This window comes from Marmota flaviventris, chromosome 2 (genome assembly GCF_047511675.1).
Source record: "Marmota flaviventris isolate mMarFla1 chromosome 2, mMarFla1.hap1, whole genome shotgun sequence".
NCBI lineage: Eukaryota > Metazoa > Chordata > Mammalia > Rodentia > Sciuridae > Marmota > Marmota flaviventris.
In genome coordinates, this window is record NC_092499.1 from 135,994,652 (window position 1) to 136,015,054 (window position 20,403).

At 40.7% G+C, this 20,403-nt stretch overlaps 2 protein-coding genes across 4 annotated transcripts in view; one reads left to right on the forward strand and one right to left on the reverse strand.

The window, feature by feature from the left end:
• Nucleotides 1-20,403, forward strand: part of Znf774 (zinc finger protein 774) — a 596,184-nt gene that overhangs the window by 297,932 nt on the left and 277,849 nt on the right.
• Alpk3 (alpha kinase 3) overlaps nucleotides 1-20,403 on the reverse strand; it is a 55,750-nt gene that overhangs the window by 13,426 nt on the left and 21,921 nt on the right. For all 3 annotated transcript variants that reach the window (XM_071608595.1, XM_027920083.2, XM_071608596.1), the window contains one exon: nucleotides 41-2,126. In XM_071608595.1, coding sequence (XP_071464696.1) covers nucleotides 41-2,126 — 2,086 coding nt within the window. The remainder of the gene's footprint in view (nucleotides 1-40; nucleotides 2,127-20,403) is intronic.

Consider the following 20,403-nt stretch of genomic DNA (forward strand, 5'->3'; position numbering starts at 1 on the left):
GGGTTTTTGGAAGCCTTCTTCCACCCTCTAGGTTGCTCACCTTTCAGCAGGTCTTTGGCTTTCTTGGGTTTGGCCAGAGCTTCCTGCTTGCCTTCATCCAGGGCGGGCTCTGTGTCCAGGCCACTGGCCTTGGTACTGGAGCCCAGGTCTCCTGCAGCCGGCTCCTCTTCTGCCCTGGGCACCTCCAACATGCTCGCCTTCCTGCCCTGGGTAGGGGAGCGTCTCTCCCGCCCTGGAGTCCCTGGAGACCCAGGTGCCAGGCTCTTCCTGGATCCCCGGGGAGAAACACTAGGGCTCTCCCTTTCTTCAGGCTTGACCACCTCTCCATCTCCTGCTGCTCTGACCTTAGGGAGAAATCTCTTCCTCCGGGCCCCTAGAGCCAGTTCCTCGGGTGTGGCGGCAGGGAGATCTGTCAGAGCCTCCCCTGGGACCTCCTCCTCTGGGAAGAGTTCCTGAGTTTTGCTCTCTGCTGTTTGCCTGCCCCCCTCCCCCAATGGCCCACCCATACCACTTTCCTGGGAGGCTCCCCAGAGACCAGGCCCCTCAAGGGAAACCTCTCCCTCACCCACACTGAATCCTTCTGAGGTCAGCCCAGAGCCCTCCTCGCCCACCACAATGGTGGGGACCGTGAGTGGGCTGGGGGCCCGGAAGCCCTGGGCAGCAGCCAGGGCCTGCTGGCCAGCCTGCACCTCACGGTCCAAGAGGCCAGTGAGACGTCGGGAGGTACAGGGGCTCAGCAGCAGGGACTGCGCACTCTGCACCAGATGGTTGTTCTCCACACGCTCCAGGATGCGCCTCGATGTCCGGGGACTCAGCCCAGCCACTTCCACGGCGGGGGCCAGAGTGGATGAGGGCTCCAGACCTCCCGTGGCAGCCTCCATCTGGGACTCAGCTCCTGCTTCACTTGCCTGAGTGTTGGATAGCTTTAGCAGCAGAAGCAGGTAGTTCTTCAGAGAATCTATGAGGCCAGGGTCACAGCTCCGGGTGCCTGAGGGCCTCCCCTCCATATCTGGCTCCTTGGCACAGGCCCCCTCACCACTGGTGGCCATGGCTTCTGCTGGGTGACTCTGAGTGGGGGGCCTCGGCCCCAGGTTCAGTGCGGGGGCAGAACTCAGCAAGGCCTGATCCCCAGAGGACAGGAAGGCAGCTGTGCTCATGTGCTGAGAGGTCAGGGTACTGTGCAGCCCCTCCTCAGTCCCAGGAAGAGAGGGCATGGTGGACACCTCCCGGCTTGGGCCACCTAGACCCCCACATAGCATATCCCCTGGCCACTGCTCCTTGGGGCCCTGGAGCAGGCTGTCCTCTGACTTGGCCTTGACCAGGCCTGACCACTCTGGCCCTTGACGTCTCTCTCCTCCCACCTGTTCCAAGTTCCTCCTAGGAGGCAGCTGTGCTGGGTGCCCAAGATTCCCCAACAGGGGATCCAATACAGTGTCCGGATGGTTCCTGGAGGCTGTTACTGCTGGCTCCTCAGATCTGACCATGATGCTAGGTTTTTCTAGGATACAAGATGTTTCTGGGGTCTGTACAAAACATTCAGTAATCTGAGAAGACCTAGATTGCTCTGAAGGTGGGAGTTTAGAGGCTCTGCATGGTGGGCTGAGGCTGGTCACAGACCGATTGTCTGATTGATTTTTGATAGCTGCAGGAACACTGTCCTCTGACTGTGTCCCCCTTTCTTCCTGCATCCTTGTGTCTTCCTGTATCGTCCCATCTGCCTGTGTCTTTCTATCTTTCTGCATCCTCTCATCTGCCTGCGTCCTTTCTACCCGTGTCTCCACCCTTCTCTGTGCCACCACATCCTTCTCTGAGTTCCTGTCTAACTGCAACCTCTCACTGTCTTGTGTCACAACATCCACCTGTGTCTTTCTGTCTGCCTGCGTCTTCTGGGCTACTTGTGATCTGTCTCCCTGGGTCTTCCCATCTGCTGGCATCTTTCCATCTGTCTGTGTGTTCTTCTGGCTTTCAGTTCTTCTGTCAGCAGATGTTCTCCCATGCTCCTGGGTTTCTGTATCCATGGGCTCAATGATACCTTGACTTCTAGAGGTGCTACAGTCAACAGAGGCTCCTCCAGAGCTGCTGCTAGCAGATATGGTAGGAGCCATGATTGCCTGGGACTCCGGGACCTGAGGACCACACAGACAAAAGCAAAGAGTTAACTGCACATGCACTAGGAGCTCTTCAAAATACCATCCTGACCTCCTCTGATCATGAAGAACTGCTCTGAAGGAAATCCTACCACCTGGTTTCTGAGGCCTGCTGGAAGTTGGGAGGCAGACCTAGGACAAAGTCCCAAAGCCTCATGCCCACCCACAATAATCCTTGATCCCAGAAACTAGACTAGGGACTATCCAGAATCCAGGCCCAGCCCTGGTCCTTCTGACCTCTCCCTGAAAAAAATTCTGCCTTGCCCGAAAGATCTTGCTCCTGAGGAATCCCACCCTCAGCCCTGCCACCTGCAGGACAGTGACCCTCCAGGTTCCCAGAGCTATCAATCTTTTCTTCTCTAGTGTACAGATTGCCCTAGATAGACTTATGAATGAAGTAGGAATGTGCTAAAGTGTGTTCTGACAATGCCTCAAAGACAGCATCCACCAGGGACACTGGGCTCATGGAATAACATGATAACCATCCAAACAGAGTTAATGGAACCGTGAATGGCATCTATATCAAGAAATCAACGAAACATTATAATGTTACCTTTAGAACACCTACTATTTGCAGAGCATTATGCTAGCCCCCTATGTGTTATACTTATGACCTTACTCTGCATAATGATGGGAAATTCTTCTTCTTCTTCTTCTTTTTTTTTTGGTGCCAGGGATTGAACCAGGGACACTTAACCACTGAGTCACATTTCCAGCTCTTTTTTATATTTTATTTTGAGACAGGGTCTTGTTAAGTTGCTTAGGACCTTGCTAAATTGTTGAGGGAGGCCTCCAACTTGGTATCCTCCTCATAGGCATGTGCCGCCATGCTCAGCCACAATGAGAAATTCTTATGAGAATTATCCCCATTTTAGAGAGGAGAAGAATGATGGTCAAAGAAGGGATGTGATTTGTCCATTTTTAGATAGTTAGTGGCAGAGTTTAGATCAGAAGGCAGGTATATCTAGTTCCAAACCCCATTTTCTTTGCTGTTATACCATAGTGCCACACATTTAAACATAATTAAGGGCTGGGCATGGCAGGGTGGTGTGTCACACCTGTAATCCCAGCAACTCAGAAGGCTAAGGCAGGATCCCAACTTCAAGACCAGCCTGGGCAATTTAGCAAGACCCTGCCTCAAATAAAATGTAAATAGGGCTATAGATGTAGCTCAGGCCTAGCATGCACGAGACTCTGGATTCAATCCTCAGTATCACTAATATAAATAAGTAAGTAAATAAATAAATAAAATTAAGAACTTACTGCCTAAATGTTGATATAAGTCAGTAACTTGCCTCTTTTCCTCCTGGATACCACCAATACTAACAAAGTAAACAAGAAAAGACTAAAGCAAACTTTTCTTCAGTGAAACTAGAGGCAAATAAAACCTATAGTGTCGAAAAACAAACCAAGGATAAGGCCGCCAGAAGCAAATCCATGTGGGCACTGGTAGGCTGAGGAGGAACCAAAGCTACGGAGGCGGGGGGCACTAGAGAAGCCGTTCAAGGGGTGAACTGTGAAACAGAATATGCCAGCAAAAACACGCACACCGCAGAGGAGGGACTCTCCCTGAGGTGACAAATCCACGAGCTCATGAACACAGCTGTAGGATTCTGGAGGACTGGGTGGGAGCTGAGCAGAAGACACGGGGACAGTGTCCAGCAGAGGCAGGGTCAGGGGAGTGGAATGGCCCTGTGGCAGCAGATCTCAGAAAAATATACTCCAGAAGAAAACTGAAATATACTCCAGAAGAAACCTGAAAATTGCTAAGCTAAGAAATCTGGTTTTGAACATACAAAGACTTAAAGAATATCTCATTCCCATGAGCACAGAGAACAAGCTTCAGTCAACCCAACAAGATCAAGGAAGCAAAAGAGCTGAAGGAAAGCACTAAATATATTCATATTATATTAACATAAAGCCAAGACTAAAGCCAAGCTGAACTGGGCCCAATGGTGCACACCTGTAATCCCAGAGACTTGGGAGGCTGAGGCAGAAGGAACTCCAATTTGAGGCCAGCAACTTAATGAGACCTTGTCTCAAAATAAAAAATAAAAAGGGCTGGGGGTGTAGCTCAGTGGTAGAGTACCCCTAGGTTCAATCTCCAGTACCACAAAAAATAAAATAAAAGGCCAGGAATGAGATATTACTAAAAGCTGAGAATCCAAGTAACAGAAATATAGGATATTTAACTACATAATCATATAGAAATAAAATCTTTGGCTACTATAAGATAGAAGATGAACAGGGAAAATGGGAAGAACATATAAACACTTTGTTATTGCTCATGTAAAAAAAAATTAGTAGATACTGACTGAACAGATCAAAGAATTAACTGTATTACATAAAATTCAAATTATAAATTAAATCACTACATACAAGTGTTTTTAATTTCAAGCCACACACAAAGCAGACAGATCACATTAATGAAAGACTTTTAAAAAATATATGTAACATATATTTAAATTAAGTATAGAATTTAAAGTTCCTTTACTAAATATAGAATTTTGAATGAATTTTCCCATATTTATATGTGGGAAAAATTAGTTTTCTAAATATCAGGAATAAGTTTGACCAAAGAATTTTAATAGAAATGCTCTTCCAACTTCTCCGACAACAAGGAAGATACTAACAGACAAAAATGCCTTAGAGCCAACAAGTAGTAATACATGGGGACCTTCTTTTAACTTGTGACTTTTAGGATCTATAAATTTACAAAGAAAGTACTAACTTGGTTCCCAAGCCTACTTTCTGCTGGTAGCAAGACTCCTACTTAAAGCCGCCTCCACTCTTGCTTACCCACGCAGCCTGATCAGTCCCTTGAGCCTATGTCCCTTTACCTCAAAATTCATTCCCCCTGTTTCCACTGCCAAGTGCCTCTTTCAAGCTGCCCACATGGCGGCTGTGACTGGACTACTGGACAGCCTCCTAAATCGGCAGCCAGGACGCTAATCTTTGCCTCTGCTAAACTTTTTTCCTCACTGCAGCCTAGTGATCTTTCTGTAGTACAGATTGGACTTTGGCATTCCCCTGCTTAAAAACCTCTCAGTGGGGGCTGGGGATGTGGCTCAGTGATTGAGTGCTTGCCTGGCATGATGAGGCCCTGGGTTCAAGTCCTAGCACTGCAAAATAAAAACAAGCAAACAAATAACAATAACAGAAAATGTCTCAGCATCTTACCAGCGCTTATAGGACAAAGCCTAAGAGCCCTAGCCTAAAAGAGCAAAAGGTTAAAAATACTCTCCATTAGCCAGGGTGTGGAGAAACAGGCTGTGGCACAGCTTCTACAGACAGCAATGTGGCGTTATTTATTAAAATTAAAAATACTTATGGTCTTTGGGGCCGGGACTGTAGCTAGGTGGTAGAGCACTTGCCTGGAACATGTGAGAAACTGGGTTCAATCATCAGCACCACATAAAATAAATAAATAAAATAAAGGTATTGTGTCCACCTACAACTAAAAATATATTTTAAAAAGGGGGTGGGTGGGCTAGGGATGTAGCTCAGTAGTAGAGTGCCCTTGGATTCAATCCCTAGGACTGTAAAAATAAATAAAATAAAGCAAGGTGCAGAAAAGAGAGTACAGAATTCAAGCTTTGTCTAGAAAACATACCAGTACACATATACATTTGTAAATGCAAAGAAAATAGCTCTTGGAGGATACCTAAGGAACTAACTTCAGGAGGAGGTGGATAAAGGAGAGATGTAATGTTCTTTATACACCTTTTTCTACTTTTAAATTTTTATGCCATACACATGGCACATATTCAACAAAAATTCAATTAAAAATGAAAAAAGTAAGGGAATAAACTCTTGTGTGATGAATGAGACCTACTCTTTAGTAACGATCCCAGACCTCCCTCTCTAGGTTCATCTCTAGGGTCCCTCCACCTGACACTAAGTAACTGTACTGGTGCTATTTTGTAACTACTTTGCTCTTTCTCTGTCAGACATTTTCATACTTCTCTTTGCCCAGCTGGAGAAGATCCATTTAAGATCGTGAAGATTTCATTTAAGTTTATTCTTTTCCTTGAGGATTTTTCAAGATTACTCCTCAACCTCAAATAGCATTACTGGCTTCCTAACCTATATATTCATAGCACATGTAACTAATTCCATCATTAAACCCTCATTCTGTGTGGTAGTTATTTGTCTCATGTATAGGTCACCTGCTAATCTGGGAACTCTACCCCTCTGCAGAGGGCCCAACACAGGGCGGAGTCAGATTTATAGATCAACAAATATCTGATGGATGACTGAATTCTTTCAGTACACTTCTACAAGGGCTAAGCCCTCTACACACTAGGGGATGCATGTGTGTGTGTGTGTGTGTGTGTGTGTGTGTGTGTGTACATCTACGGTGCATTTCTGAAAAACAAAAATTATGTGAGCAGAGTGAACCTAGCTGGTTTTAGGAAAGTTTTTTTCACTACAAATAACATTATTAGGTCTTATTTGCTGTCATGTCTTTCTCTCTTGGCTCGTAAATTCTCAGGGATTAGGGTTCCTAATCCTAGTCTGATTCAATATTGCATCCTTCACAGCCCTGAGTACATACAGGGTTCACAGGAATGAACAATTGAATAACTAGTCTGGCTGGTAACCTGCAAGAGGCATGACCCTGGAGCACTGACTTTTGGGGACAGGAGTAAAAGCTAGGAGCTTAACAGGCATGGGACAGGGCAGTGTCAAGACCTGAAGCCAGATCTAGGGCTGCTACTGGGTTTTATTATATTAAATGTTTGGGAGAAATCCCCAGTGAAACCTTCTGGTCCTGAAGATTTCTTTGCTGGAAACTTATACTACAAATTCAATGTATTTAATACTTATATGATTATTCAAATTATCAATTTCATTTTTGCATCAGTTTTGGTAGTTTGTAATTTTTATAGAATTGGTCTATTTCATCTAAATTGTTGAATTTATGTGCATTTTTCATACTTTTATTACCCCCTTTAAAAAAATTTTTTGTAGTGCAGATAAACAGAATGCCTTTATTTTAACTTGTTTATTTTTATGTGGTGCTGAGGATCGAACCCAGTGCCTCACGCATGCTAGGCAAGCGCTCTGTCACTGAGCTACAGCCCCAGCCCCTTATTATCCTTTTAATGTTCACAAGGTCTGCAGTGATATCCTCTCTTATATTCTTAATATTGGTATTTTGTGTCTCCTCTCTTGTTTTATGAGTCTTGCTAGAAGTATATAAATATTACCAATCTTTTCAAATAACCAACTTTGGGTTTAATTTATTTCCTCTCATTTGTCTTTTATTTCCTTTATTCTGCTTGTTTTGGGTTCATTCTGTTCTTTCAAAATATTTTTTAAGTTGAAGATGGACATAAATAATACCTTTATTTTATTTATTTTTTAGTTGTACATGGACACACAATATCTTTATTTCATTTTTATGTGGTGCTCAGTAGTGCTTCGTGCATGCTAGGAGAGCACTCTACCACTGAGCCACAACCCTAGCCCTTATTTATTTATTTTTGTGAGGTGCTGAGGATCGAACCCATTACCTCGTACATGCTAGGCAAGTGCTCTACCACTGAGCTACAGCCTCAGCCCTCTTCTCTAGTTTTCTAAGGTAAGGGCTTAGGTAATTGGTTTTAGACCTTTCTTCTAATATAAACCTTTAATGCTATAAAATTTCCTCAAAACATTGATTAAGCAGATTCCAAACTTTTATATTTTCATTTTCATTCAATTCAAAATGTTTCCCAATTGCCCTTAAAATTTCCTCCTTGAGCTGGGCATGGTAATGCACATCCGTAACCCCAGCCACTTGGGAGGCTGAGGCAGGAGGAATCCAAATTTGAGAGCAGCCTGGGCAACTAACAGAGATTCTGTCTCAAAATAAAATAGAGGGATGGGTATGTAGCACAATGGTAGAGAACCCCTGGGTTCAATCCCCAGTACTACAACAACAGAAATAAAATCAAAAACCTTCCTCTTTGAACCCATAAAACTATTTTCTTTAATTTAAAAGTATTTGGAGATTTTCCTATTATTTTTCTGTCATTAATTTCTAGTTTAATTCCATTTTGGTCAGAGAACATATTTTCTATTATTTTAATTATTTCACATTTGTTAAGGTTTGTTTTATGATTCTGGATATGATCTATTTGGTGAATTTTTATATGCACTTGAATTAGTATTATATAAATGTCTATTAGCTCCAGTTGATTGACAGTGCTATTCAGTTCTTTTATATTCTTTCTGATTTTCTATCTACTATATCTATGAATTACTGAGAGAGGAGTGTTAAAGTTTCCAACTGTCTATTTCTCCTTTCAGTTCTACCAGTTTTTGTTTCATGTATTTTGAAGCTATATTGTTAGATACATACCCATTTTCGTTATTATGCTTTCTTGAATAAGTCAATTTATTGTTTTGTATTTGTTATTTGTGTTAATTAGCTTTTAATTACTATAAAAAATAGTTGAGAAAACCAACTATTATTTTATTAGAAAATCAACTAGTTATTTTCTTTGCTTTGATGTCTTTGCTTGATAATAATATGGCCACTCCAACTTTTGTTTGCTTAGTATTTACAGAATATATATAATTCTATTATTTTACTTTTAAAAATGATTTTAGTTTTAGATGGACATAATACATAATACATAGATGGACATAATACCTTTATATTATTTTTATATTTGTATGTGTTGCTAAGGATCAAACCCAGTGCCTCACACATGCTAGGCAAGAGCTCTACAACCGAGCTACAACCCTAACCTTATTATTTTACCCTATTATTTTACCTTTAATTACCTATATCATTATATTTGAAATGAATTTCTTGTATGAAGGGTTGGGAATGTTTTGTTTTATTTATTAATTTTTATTCATACTGGGGATCTAACCCAGGGACCCTGAACTACATCCCCAACTCTTTTTTATTTTTAATTTGAGACAGGGTCTCACTAAGTTGCTTAGGGCCTTGCTAAACTGCTGCAGCTGGCCTTGGACTTGCAATCCTCCTGTTACAGCCTCTGAAGTTGCTGGGATTACAGGTGTGTGCCACTGCGCCTAGCTAGGGAATGTTTTTTTATTCAGTCTCATAATCTCTTGTCTTTTAATTGGTGTATTTATACCATTTACATTTAGTATTTAATTATTTACATGTTTTAATTATTTACATAGTTGTAGATGGACACAATACCTTTATTTTTATTTATTTTTATGTGGTTCTGAGGATCAAACCTAGTGCCTCACACCTGCTAGGCAAGCAGTAAAAAAGTCAATTTATTATTTGTTTTGTATTTGTTATCTGTGTTAGTTAGCTTTCCATTACTATAAAAAATAGTTGAGAAAAATCAACTTATTAAAAAGAAAAAATTAAGGGTTGGGTTGTAACTTAGTGGTAGAGCACTTGCCTTACCCATATGAGGTACCACATAAAAATAAATAAATAAAATAAAGATATTGTGTCCATCTACAACTAAAAAAATGTCTTTTTTAGTTTATTTTTGCTCACAGTTTTGAAGAGTTCAGTCCATGGTCAGTTGGCCCTGTTGGTTTTGGGCCTGCAGCAAGGCAGTGCATCACGGCAGGGAGCATGTGATGAAATAAGTTGTTCACTTCATGGCAGCCAGGAAGTAAAAAAGAAAGGGAGGAAGGGGTTGGGGTCCAATGTCCCTTTCAAGGGCATGCCCCCAATGACTGGAAGACCCCAACTAGTTCCCACCTCTTAAAGTTTTACCACCTCCCAATAGTGCCACATTGGGACTTTTTACCTTTCACACATGTGCCTTTTGGGACTTTTAAGATCCAAACTACAGAATTCCCTCTGTTTTTCCTTCCAGTTTCCCCTCTCTTGACTTCTTTAGATTATATGAATTTTTGGAGGAGCAAGTACTGGGGCACTCAACCACTGAGCCACATCACCAGTCCTATTTTGTATTTTATTTTAAGACAGGGTCTCACTGAGTTACTTAGCACCTCACTAAATTGCTGAGGCTGGCTTTGAACTTGTGATCCTTCTGCCTCAGCCTCTGGAGCTGCTGGGATTATGGGCATGTGCCATGCGCTCAGCTTGTTTTTTAATATTCTACTTTCACATATATTGTGCTTTTTACTCTTGTATATTGTTTTAGTTGATGCTCTAGGAATTACAATATACATACTTAACTTGCACAGTCTATTTACTGTCAATATTTGACCACTTTAAATGACATGTAGTAATCTCACCACCATAAAGGACTTCTTACCCTCTCCCTCTTTATGTTGTAGTTAACTTATATATTCACATATATTAAAAACTCCAGCAGACAATGCTGTAGTTTCTAGCTTCAAACATATTTTAAATTTTTTTAGTTGTAGATGGACACAACATCTTTATTCATTTACTTATTCGTATGTGGTACTGAGGATTGAACCCAACTTGTAGCTTCAAACATATTTTAAAGAATTCAAGAGGAAAAGACTAATCTATCATATTTACCATTTCTGTTCCTCTTCCTTCATTCTTTTTTAAAAACATTAAATTTTTTTTTGGTTGTAGAAGGACACAATACCTTTATTTTTATTTATTTTTATGTGGTTCTGAGGATCAAACCTAGTGCCTCATACCTGCTAGGCAAGCACTCTACCACTGACCCACAATCCCAGACCTCTTCTTCCATTCTTCATTTTGCAAGTTTCCTTCTAAAATCAGTTCTTTTTGTTGTTGGTGGTGGTGATATCAGGGATTGAACCGAGGGGCACTTAACCACTGAGCCACATCACCAGCCAGCACTCTTTTCACTTTTATTTTGAGACAGGGTCTCACTAAGTTGCTTAAGGCCTCTCACTAAGTTGCTGAGGCTGGCCTCAAACTTGCAATTCTGCCTCAGCCACCTGGGTCACTGAGGTTACAGGTGTGTGCCACCACACCTGGCTCAGTTCCCTTCTTAAACATTTACTTTAGCAATTCTTCTAAAGTAAATGAGATCTGCTGCTGGTGTATTCTCTTAATTTTTTTCTTTATCTGAGAATGACTTTATTTTGCCTTCAATACTTCAAGATATTTATGTTAAATATAGAATTATAGGTAAGTCTTTTTCTTCCAGCATTTAAAAGATGTTGTTCCTCTTTTTTTTTTTTTTAATTTTCTTAGTTGTAGACGGACACAATATCTCCATTTATTTATTTATATGCGGTGCTGAGGATCGAACCCAGTGCTTCACACATGCAAGGCAAGCACTCTACTACTGAGCTACGGCCCCAGCCCTGTTCCTCTTCCTTGTGAACTCATTGTCTCATATGAGAAATTGCAGTCATTCAAATCATTGTTTCTCTTCTTTGTTATTTTTTCTGGCTAATTTAAATATTTCTTCCAGCAATTCAATTGTTTCTGGATGAGGAACTATGCAGGCTTATCCTGTTTGAGGTTTATTAAACTTCTTGATCTATAGGTTCATGTTTTTTGCCAAATTAGGAAAGTTTTCAGCCATTACTTCTTCACATATTTTTTAAAATTCTGTACCATGCTCTTTCTCCTCTCCTGGTTATTCAATGACATTTTGATATTACATCCTAGGTCTCTGAGGCTCTGTTCATTTATTTTTCTAATTTTTTTTCTCTCTATTGTTCAGAAATAAATTATTTCTTTTTCTATAATTTCAAGTTAATTAGCCATTTATATGTATTTATATTTTGAGACAGGGTCTCACTAAGTTGTCGAGGTTGGCCTTGAACTTTCTATCCTCCTGCCTCAACTTCCCAAATAGCTGGGATTACAGGTGTGTACCACTGTGCCCAGCTCTTTTATTTCTTTGTATCTTTCCATTCATTTCCAATGTTCACCCTTACTTGTCATATGTTTACTATAACAATTCTTAAGTCAGATAATTCCAATATATCTATGTCTTCTTGGTACTGGCATTCTTTGATTGTCTCTCCCATGAAAATGAGATTTTCTTCATATGCCCAGTAATTATGGTTACATCCTGGACATTTTGAGTATTACAAGACTCTGGTTCTTGTTTAAATCCTATGGAGAATGTTCATATTTTTGTCTTAGCAGGCAATCTACCTGGTTGTGTTCAGGCTGCAACCCTATGAGGTTGTAGTTTTAAAGTCATTCCCAATTTCAAAGTCTTTCCAGTGCTATTTGGATCTTTCCTCTGTGTGTGCCACCCAGTTGGCAGTCTGGAACTTGGTTAAGGATCTGTTAGTTCCATTCTCAATGTTTTTGATATGTTGTTCAGAATCAGATCCTTGTATGACCAGCTTTGGAAATGAGCCCAGAAATTTGTAAAGAGCTTATAAACTCAGAGGTCATTAATGACTCTCAGAGGTCATTTTCCCAAGCTTCTCCCTCTCCATGATCTCCTCGATGCTTTATAGATCCCTAGGGCTTCTCTTTTCAATCCTCTGGCCAAATAGCTGGGGCTCCATTTACCCCACTCTACCACATACTTTCACACACGAGCCTTGCCCTGGACCAAGAACAAGACAACAGGGTTTCATCCACCCTCTTAGGCCCAGAGTTTCTCTGAACGAAGAGGAGGATTCTTCTCCTTCAAAGTTTTAGGCATCTATGGCCTCTGCTGCTACTACTGTCCTTACTGGAAGATCCCTTTCCCATTCCTCAAGCCTAGTCTAGAGGGTTTCTCTAGACTCTCTGTCCATATTGATGCTTACCTAGGGTTTCGGATTGCAGTAAGACCAGGCCAGGAAATGCCAGAACAGGGAAATTAAGGTAAACACTGCTGATTCAATCAATGGTATTTGTGTGTATGTGGTGCTTGGGATCAAACCCAGAGCCTTGAATATGCCAGGCAAGTACTCTAACACTGAGCTATGTCCCAGCCTTTTTTATTTTTTTCCTTTCTTTCTTTTCTCTTTCTCTTTTCTTCTTCTGCTTCTTCTTTTTTCTTTTCTTTTAAGAAAGGGTCTCACTATGTAGCCCAGCAGGTCTCAAATTCCTGGGCTGAGGTGATCCTACTACCTCAGCTTCCAGAGGAGCTGGGACTACAGCCACATGCCACCACACACAGCTTTGGCAGGACTTTAAATTCTGGACTCCTCCAATTGATTACTATTATTTGCTTTTCAAAATTATCAAATAACTGTACCATGCATTTTGCCTAAGGTTTTAACCTTCATTCAATGGGATGTACAGGGGGAAGTGTGAGAATTATAGCTGCCATAACCAGAGTAAATAATTTAATTTTTTATTCCTGGAATTCTAGCTGGCTTATTTTCTTTTTTGCAGTATTGAGGGTTGAACCTATGGTCTTGCTCATGGTAGGCAAGTAATCTACCTCTGAGTTGTACCCCCTGCTCTTTTTATATTTTGAGACAAGGTCTAAGTAGTTTCTCACACTGGCCTCAAACTTCCAATCCTCCTGTCTTAGTCTCCTAGCTGAGATTACAAGCATAAACTACCATATCTGGCTACTTTGTATAGTTAATAGTTCTCTGCTACTTTGTGTAGTTAATAGTTTCCAGTCTTGATTTTTTACCCTCTTGAATATAGAAGTAGAGTTTTAGATTTTTTGTTTTGTTTTTTTTTCTTTTTTCTTTTCCTTTTTCTTTTTTTTTTTTTTTTTTTTTAGTACTTGAGACTGAACCCAAGGCCTCAGCTTGCAAATACTCTATTGCTGAACTACATCCCCAGCCCTTTCTATTTTTTATTTTGAAATAGGGTCTCGCTAAAATGCCAAGACCTGCCTCAGCCTCCCAAGTAGCTAGGATTACAAATGTGTGCCACCATATCTGGCAAGTTTTGTAGCTCATGTCTGATAATTCCAAAAGTTGGAACTCCGTGGGCTTGTTTTTATTGTCTGCTGGGATAGTTCTTTTCATGTTTTCTTTTCCTGCTCATCTTAGTTTGGTGGTAAATATTAATCTTGAAACTCTTTTTTTTAAAAGTAATTTGAGGAATAAGATGATACTGAGACCCTTCAGATATGATTTTTGATTGCTTCTGCCAGGGTCTGTTGATACTAGATGTCTTGAATCACCTTGATCTAGTTTCATAAACTGAGATACTTCTTAGTCATCCAGATGATTCAGAGTGCATCAATACCTCAATTCCTGGTTCCCCTTATTTCTATAGTACAAAATTCTAGGTCCCAACCCAAAGCCCAAGGGGCCTGTCAGGGCTCCCATTCTTGAGATCATAGACTCCATTTTTTGCTTCCTTAGTCCCATAAGAATGTCTAAAATACTGCCCAGTCTCATTCTCCTATTTTAGAGTGGTAAACACCCCTAGAACAAAAGCTATGCCAAATACTGGGCCCACCATTCTTGATTCCCACCTCCTCCTAGACATTGGATCAGTCATTCTTCATTTTGTTAGCTTTCCAATGCTTTGAAAAGACATGTTTATATTTTGACCAGATTTTCTAGTTGTCCTCAGTGATAAAGTTGATCTGAATTATCTAACCTAGCACCAATGGAAGCTAATATTCAATAAACCAGTTCTTTCTTCTTTCTGCCTCACTCCTTAACCCTAGATAATGTTAGAATTGATGCAGAAACAATAACAACAACAAAAAAGGCAAGCAAAACACAAGACATAGATGGGAAGAAAACGTGTTGAGAAGCTTCTAATTCATCAGGCATTAAATTAGGACAGGCTGGTTTTGTAGTCTATGCTTCACCTGACCTATGCTTCATACTAGTCATCTTTTCTAAGGTGTCTTCCTTCCTCTCTTTCAGCTATCTAAAGTGTCTATCTGGGGATATTATAGGCATTATTTTATATATATTTTTTAAAATTCTATTTGATGTTTGTCTTTTTCTTTTAAGAGTGTTCTACCACTGAGCCACACCTCCAGCACTTTTTATTTGAGATAGGTTCTCGAAAAGTTGTTGAGGGCCTTGTTAAATTACCCAAAGTGGCCTTAAACTTGTGATCCTCCTGCCTCAGCCTCCTGAGCCATTGGGATTACAGGCATTCACCACTGTGCCCAGTTATTCAATGTTTTTCTAATATGACATTTCCAGGATTAAATCCTTTACATGCTATCTACAGTCTGGTCACTTTCCAGATGCCTTCCCTGATGACTCCAGATCACAACACTCTCCCTGTGTGGAAACGCACTGCAGTTACCATTCTCGATACCCTCCTTGATCCTATTGTCTGGTGTGAGTCTCATCCCCACTATTTAGTAGACAATTTCTCAGGACAAGGATCATGTTTCTCTTCAAGCTCTGCTCCATTCGATGGCTATTTTATATACACAATACTTACATGTGTATTCCCTGAAAACCAAAGAGCTCTTAGTGTGAGCAGGGAGTTCCCATATCTCAGAATGACTGTCCTCAAGACTTACAATGTTTCTCAGTCGGAGACATTTTTTTCCCTTCATCTCTAGCCCTTTTTATTTTTATTCCCCATACTGGCCTTGAACTTGTATTCGCCTACCTCAGCCTTCTGAGTCACTGGGATTGTAGGTGTGTGCCACTGATACCAGCAGAAAGAGACATCCTTAGGTCTCGAATAATTCAGCAGAGCTCTCCCATACATACCCTGTCCCCTCTGAAGATTTGGCAGACCAGGCATTTTATCAGGTCTGCATATTCCTGGACTCCAGAGATCTGAAGCAATCTCAGAAAACATGTCAGGTTAGGGCACTAAAAAGCAGCTGCAACCTATTCCAGAAGCAGAGACTCTTAAAGTGCCCAGCCCTGACAAAAGATGTGCTGGGAAGAAAAAAACAGAGAAAGAAAGAAAGGAAGGAAGGGAGGGAGGGAGGGAGGGAGGGAGGGAAATTTGAGTAATGAAAATAAATACCCCAAATGAATTCTTATACTTAATGCAATCCCAATCAAAATATCAATGAGGGTTCAATGGTAGAACACTTGTCTAGCACGTGTTCTAGTGTGAGGCACTTAAGTTGGAGCCTCATCACCAAATAAATAAATAAATAAAATACAGTTATAAAAAAATCAATGATATTAAGAAAGAAAGTAGATTAGTGGTTGCCCTGGTTTGGAGTGGGAACAGGAATGGACTACAAAAGGGAAGAGGGATCTTTTTGGCATGGTGGAAATGTTCTAAAACTGGATTGTGAATGATAGTTATACAGTTCTGAACTGTGTACATTAAACTATATACCTAGTTGGGGGGTAGTGCATGCCTGTAATCCAAGCTACTAGGAGGCTAAGGCAGGAGGATTGCGAGTTTGAGGCCAGCCTGGGCATCTTAGACCCTGTCTCAAAGGGGAAAAAAATGGGGCTGGGAATGTAGTTCAGTGGTAAAACTGTGCCCCTCTTTTCAAGTCCCAGTACAAAAATAAGTAAATAAATTATATATTTAAAATAAATAAATGATTTCATTATATGTAAATTACATCTCAATAAAGCTATTTTAAAATACATATCTAACAAGTTTTCCAAAAGATTATTCAAAATGCAAATCTGGGGGCTGAAGGTATAGCTCAGTGGTAGAGGCCCTGAAATCAATTCCAAGGACAGTAAAAAGAAAAAAAAAAATCAAGTCTTCCTTTAGTTATTCACGAAAGGATTTAATTGGCTTTATAATCTTATTAAAAGTAAGTCATCACTTTTTTAAAGATAAATTTTGTTAAAATGGTGAACATAGAGATATAAAGTAAAGGCCAGGTGTGGTGGTGCATGCCTATAATCCCTGCAACTTTAGAGATTGAGGCAGGAGAATTTCAGGTTTGAAACCAGCCTTGGCAACTTGGCAAGGTCCTAAGCAACTTAGTGAGACCCTGTCTCAAAATAAAAAATAAACAAGGGGGCTGGGGATGTGGCTCAAGCCGTTGCGCGCTCGCCTGGCATGCGTGCGGCCCGGGTTCGATCCTCAGTACCACATACAAACAAAGATGTTGTGTCCGCCAAATACTAAAAAATAAATATTAAAAAAATAATAATAAAAAAATAAACAAGGATGAGGATGTGGCTCAGTGGTGAAGCAACCCTGGTTTCAATCCCCAGTGCCATCAAAAAATAAATAAATAAAAATCATACACATAGAAAGTATTTAGAAACCTTAGTGAAATGTTCATGAAATGAGAATAAAGAATGATATAAAGCTAAATCAGATAAGTACACGTATGAAGACACGAATGGTGTGATCCTACTTTCTACTTTGTGTACAACCAGAGAAATGAAAAATTGTGCTCTATATGTGTACTATGAATTGAAATGCATTCTGCCGTCATGTATAACAAATTAGAATAAATAAATGAATTTTTTAAAAAAAACTAAATCAGAGTAACAGTGAAAATTAAATTTTAAAAATTAAAAAGTAATAAAACTGTGTATATTAGAGACTGTTAGAGTCACCATGATATAACACCATCTCTTGGATAATGGCTCTCTCTGAATAGTAGATTATAGATGAATTTTACTTTCTCCTTTTAATTTTTAGGGTTTCTCCTATATTTTCTTTTTTTTTTAAGTTGTCAATGGACTTTTATTTTATTTATTTATATGTGGTGCTGAAAAATCAAACCCACTGCCTCACATATGCTAGGTAAGTGCTCTACCACTGAGCTACAAGCACAGCCCTTCTCCCATATTTTCTATATTTCCTCTTATAATCAGAAAAATAAGATTTTTTATTAGCTGGAATCTTTAATATGTATTAGCATAAAGTTAACAACTCTGAGGATTGCTCTTCAAACTTGATTTGTTAAAGCACATAATATCATACCAACATAACTGGTTTGTTCTGACAGATTATTCTGCCACTCTTTTTAAAAAAATAGGATTTTTGTATAAAAGATTAAACCCAGGGGTGCTGTACCACCAGGCTACAACACCAGCCATTTGTATTTTTATTTTGAGACAGGGTCTCACTAAGTGGCCCAGGCTGTTCTCAAACTTGGGATCCTGCTGCTCAGCCTCCCAAGTAACTAGAATTACAGAATTATGTGTGCTAGCACACCTTGACTTAATTTTATTTTTAATTTGGTAGGATAAAAATATGAAAAACCAAATTTCTTCACTAAAAAAGCAACAACTTAAAAATATGCATCTATGTTAAATATATTTTTCATGTGTATATTTTAAAAAAACTTTTTAAATTAGAAAAAAATTCTGATCGTGGTGATATGCCTATAATCCTAGCAACTTGGAAGGCTGAGGTGGAAGGATCACAAGTTCAAGGCCAGTCTCAGAAATTTAATGAGGCCATAAGCAAGTTTCAAAATAAAAACTAAAAAGGGGACTGGGAATGTGGCTCAGCAGTTAAATGTCCCTGAGTTCCATCCCTGGTACAAAAAGAAAAAAAAAATCATTAGTTAATTAATTTAAAAAAATTAAAATCACACAAGGTTTTGCAGAAGTAGTGAAATCAATTCAACCTCTCAGATGCCTGCACTACCCCTGCCATCCCCCACCTTTGGAAGGGGTGGGACTGGCACATCCTGCCTGGGACCTGCCTGGAAGATGCAGCCACCCTGGTGTGGGGTTCCCCATACCCAGTGAAGTGAGATTCACACACAGACTTGGCAATCAGCCTACTCACTTCCTAAGTGAAATCCCTAGGGATCTACAAGGGCCATCTCTCCAGAAAGGCCCTGCAGTCCAACATGTAGGCTGTCAGGCATGTGGAGCAGTCCCAGCAAGCTTTCCCTGGGCCCCCAAGAATTTGGCACACCAGCACCCCGTATTACCTGAGACCAAGCACAAAGAGTCAAGTAAGCAATAGAGTCCAGAGGTCCAGAGTCCGAGGTCCTTGAGGTTTGCCCCACTCCAAAGCCCTCTGAAATAACTGTTTCCACAGTCTGACCTTAGCACCCACTGAAATAAAGCCATGTCCCTGGTCACCCTTGAACATGGGCTCTCCTTAACCTCCACCAAGCACTCTTTTCCCTTTGCTCTCCCAGAGGTGCTGTATCAGCTTGTCCCTCGTGTGTTTACTGTTTCAAGAAACCATCTGTCCTCTGTCCACACACTTGTGAAACACTACTGCCCAATCTTCTTCCTGTTCTTCAGAAAGCCTCTATTTCCCCAGTGCAGGAATCCTGCTTCCTCTACCCTTAGAAAAAGTCTATCTTAGTTCCTGCCAAAATCAGAAGCTATCTCCACTTAGGATTGCCAGATTTAGTAAAAAGAATTACAGGACACCCAATTCAATCAGAATTTTAGATAAGCAATCGATAATTTCTTATTATAAATATGTCCCTGTACGCCTATAAACCCAGCTACTGGCTCAGTGGTTAAGCTCCCTGGGTTCAATCCCTGGTATCAAGAAATGAAATTTAAAAAGTAAATAAATTTTTAAAATAAAAAAAAAAGGCTGGGAACAGAGCTCAGTGGTAGAGTGCTTGCCTAGCATGCATGAAGCCCTAGGTTCCCTCCCTAGTACCGCTAATCAAACAAATAAACAGATAGATAAATATGTTCTATTTATTTTATCTACTTCACCATCACTCTTGAAACTCATAAGAACTATTGTCTTCTTTCTATCATGCTGTACAACACCCGCTCCCTAAACCCCTGGGAAATCCTGCCCACCCTCTGCCCCTGGAACATAAAACATGAACCCTACTGTTAATCTTATCAGTCCTGCTCCTCCAGTTCCTTAGTGTCTAGACCCATTTGCCTCTGCCCTTAACAAGTGGACACCCCAATACCCCTGCACCTCACACAAAACCTCCTCTTTTCTCTGTTGTCTACCTTCTCCCCAGAAACTGATGATACTCTTGTTCCCAGAATATTAATATTTTATACCAACTGCTATTTATTTAGTTCTTAATGTGTCAGGCTAAGCACCTTAGTTCCCACAACAGCCCTATGAAGTTCGTATTGTTAATATTATTTTATGACGGGCCCAATATCACAAGTTGGTAAGGTAGTTTGGTATATACCCGATTCTAAAACCTTACATAAGCCCAGATTAAACCAGCATGTCCTAGACATTCAGTATGTTTAAAAATCTAATGAGCATTCAGGTTGAGACCTGCCACTGGACACTCCACCACACTCCTGCTGCTCAGTCCCCCCACCCATGGAATGTGGGGGGCATCTCTCCACTGGCCCATTCCTCCCCCAGAGAACGTCTTCCTTCCCTCTTCTGAGGCACAGCCCCCTTGGCTGTGAACTCCCACATCTCAGAAGAGAAAGACACAGTCAAGCTGTGCTGCCTACATGTCTGGCAAGTGGAGATTGGCTGAGCAAGGTTCATGTCTATGGTCCCCTGCTCCTGGCTGGCACTCCCTTGCCTCCCCACCCCCTTCTATAAATAGTCCACTGCTCACTGGCTGCCAAGCTGTTACGGCAAGAGTTTCCATGAGGTCAGCTTCCCAGAGCAGTCTCCAAGTACCCAACACCCACACTC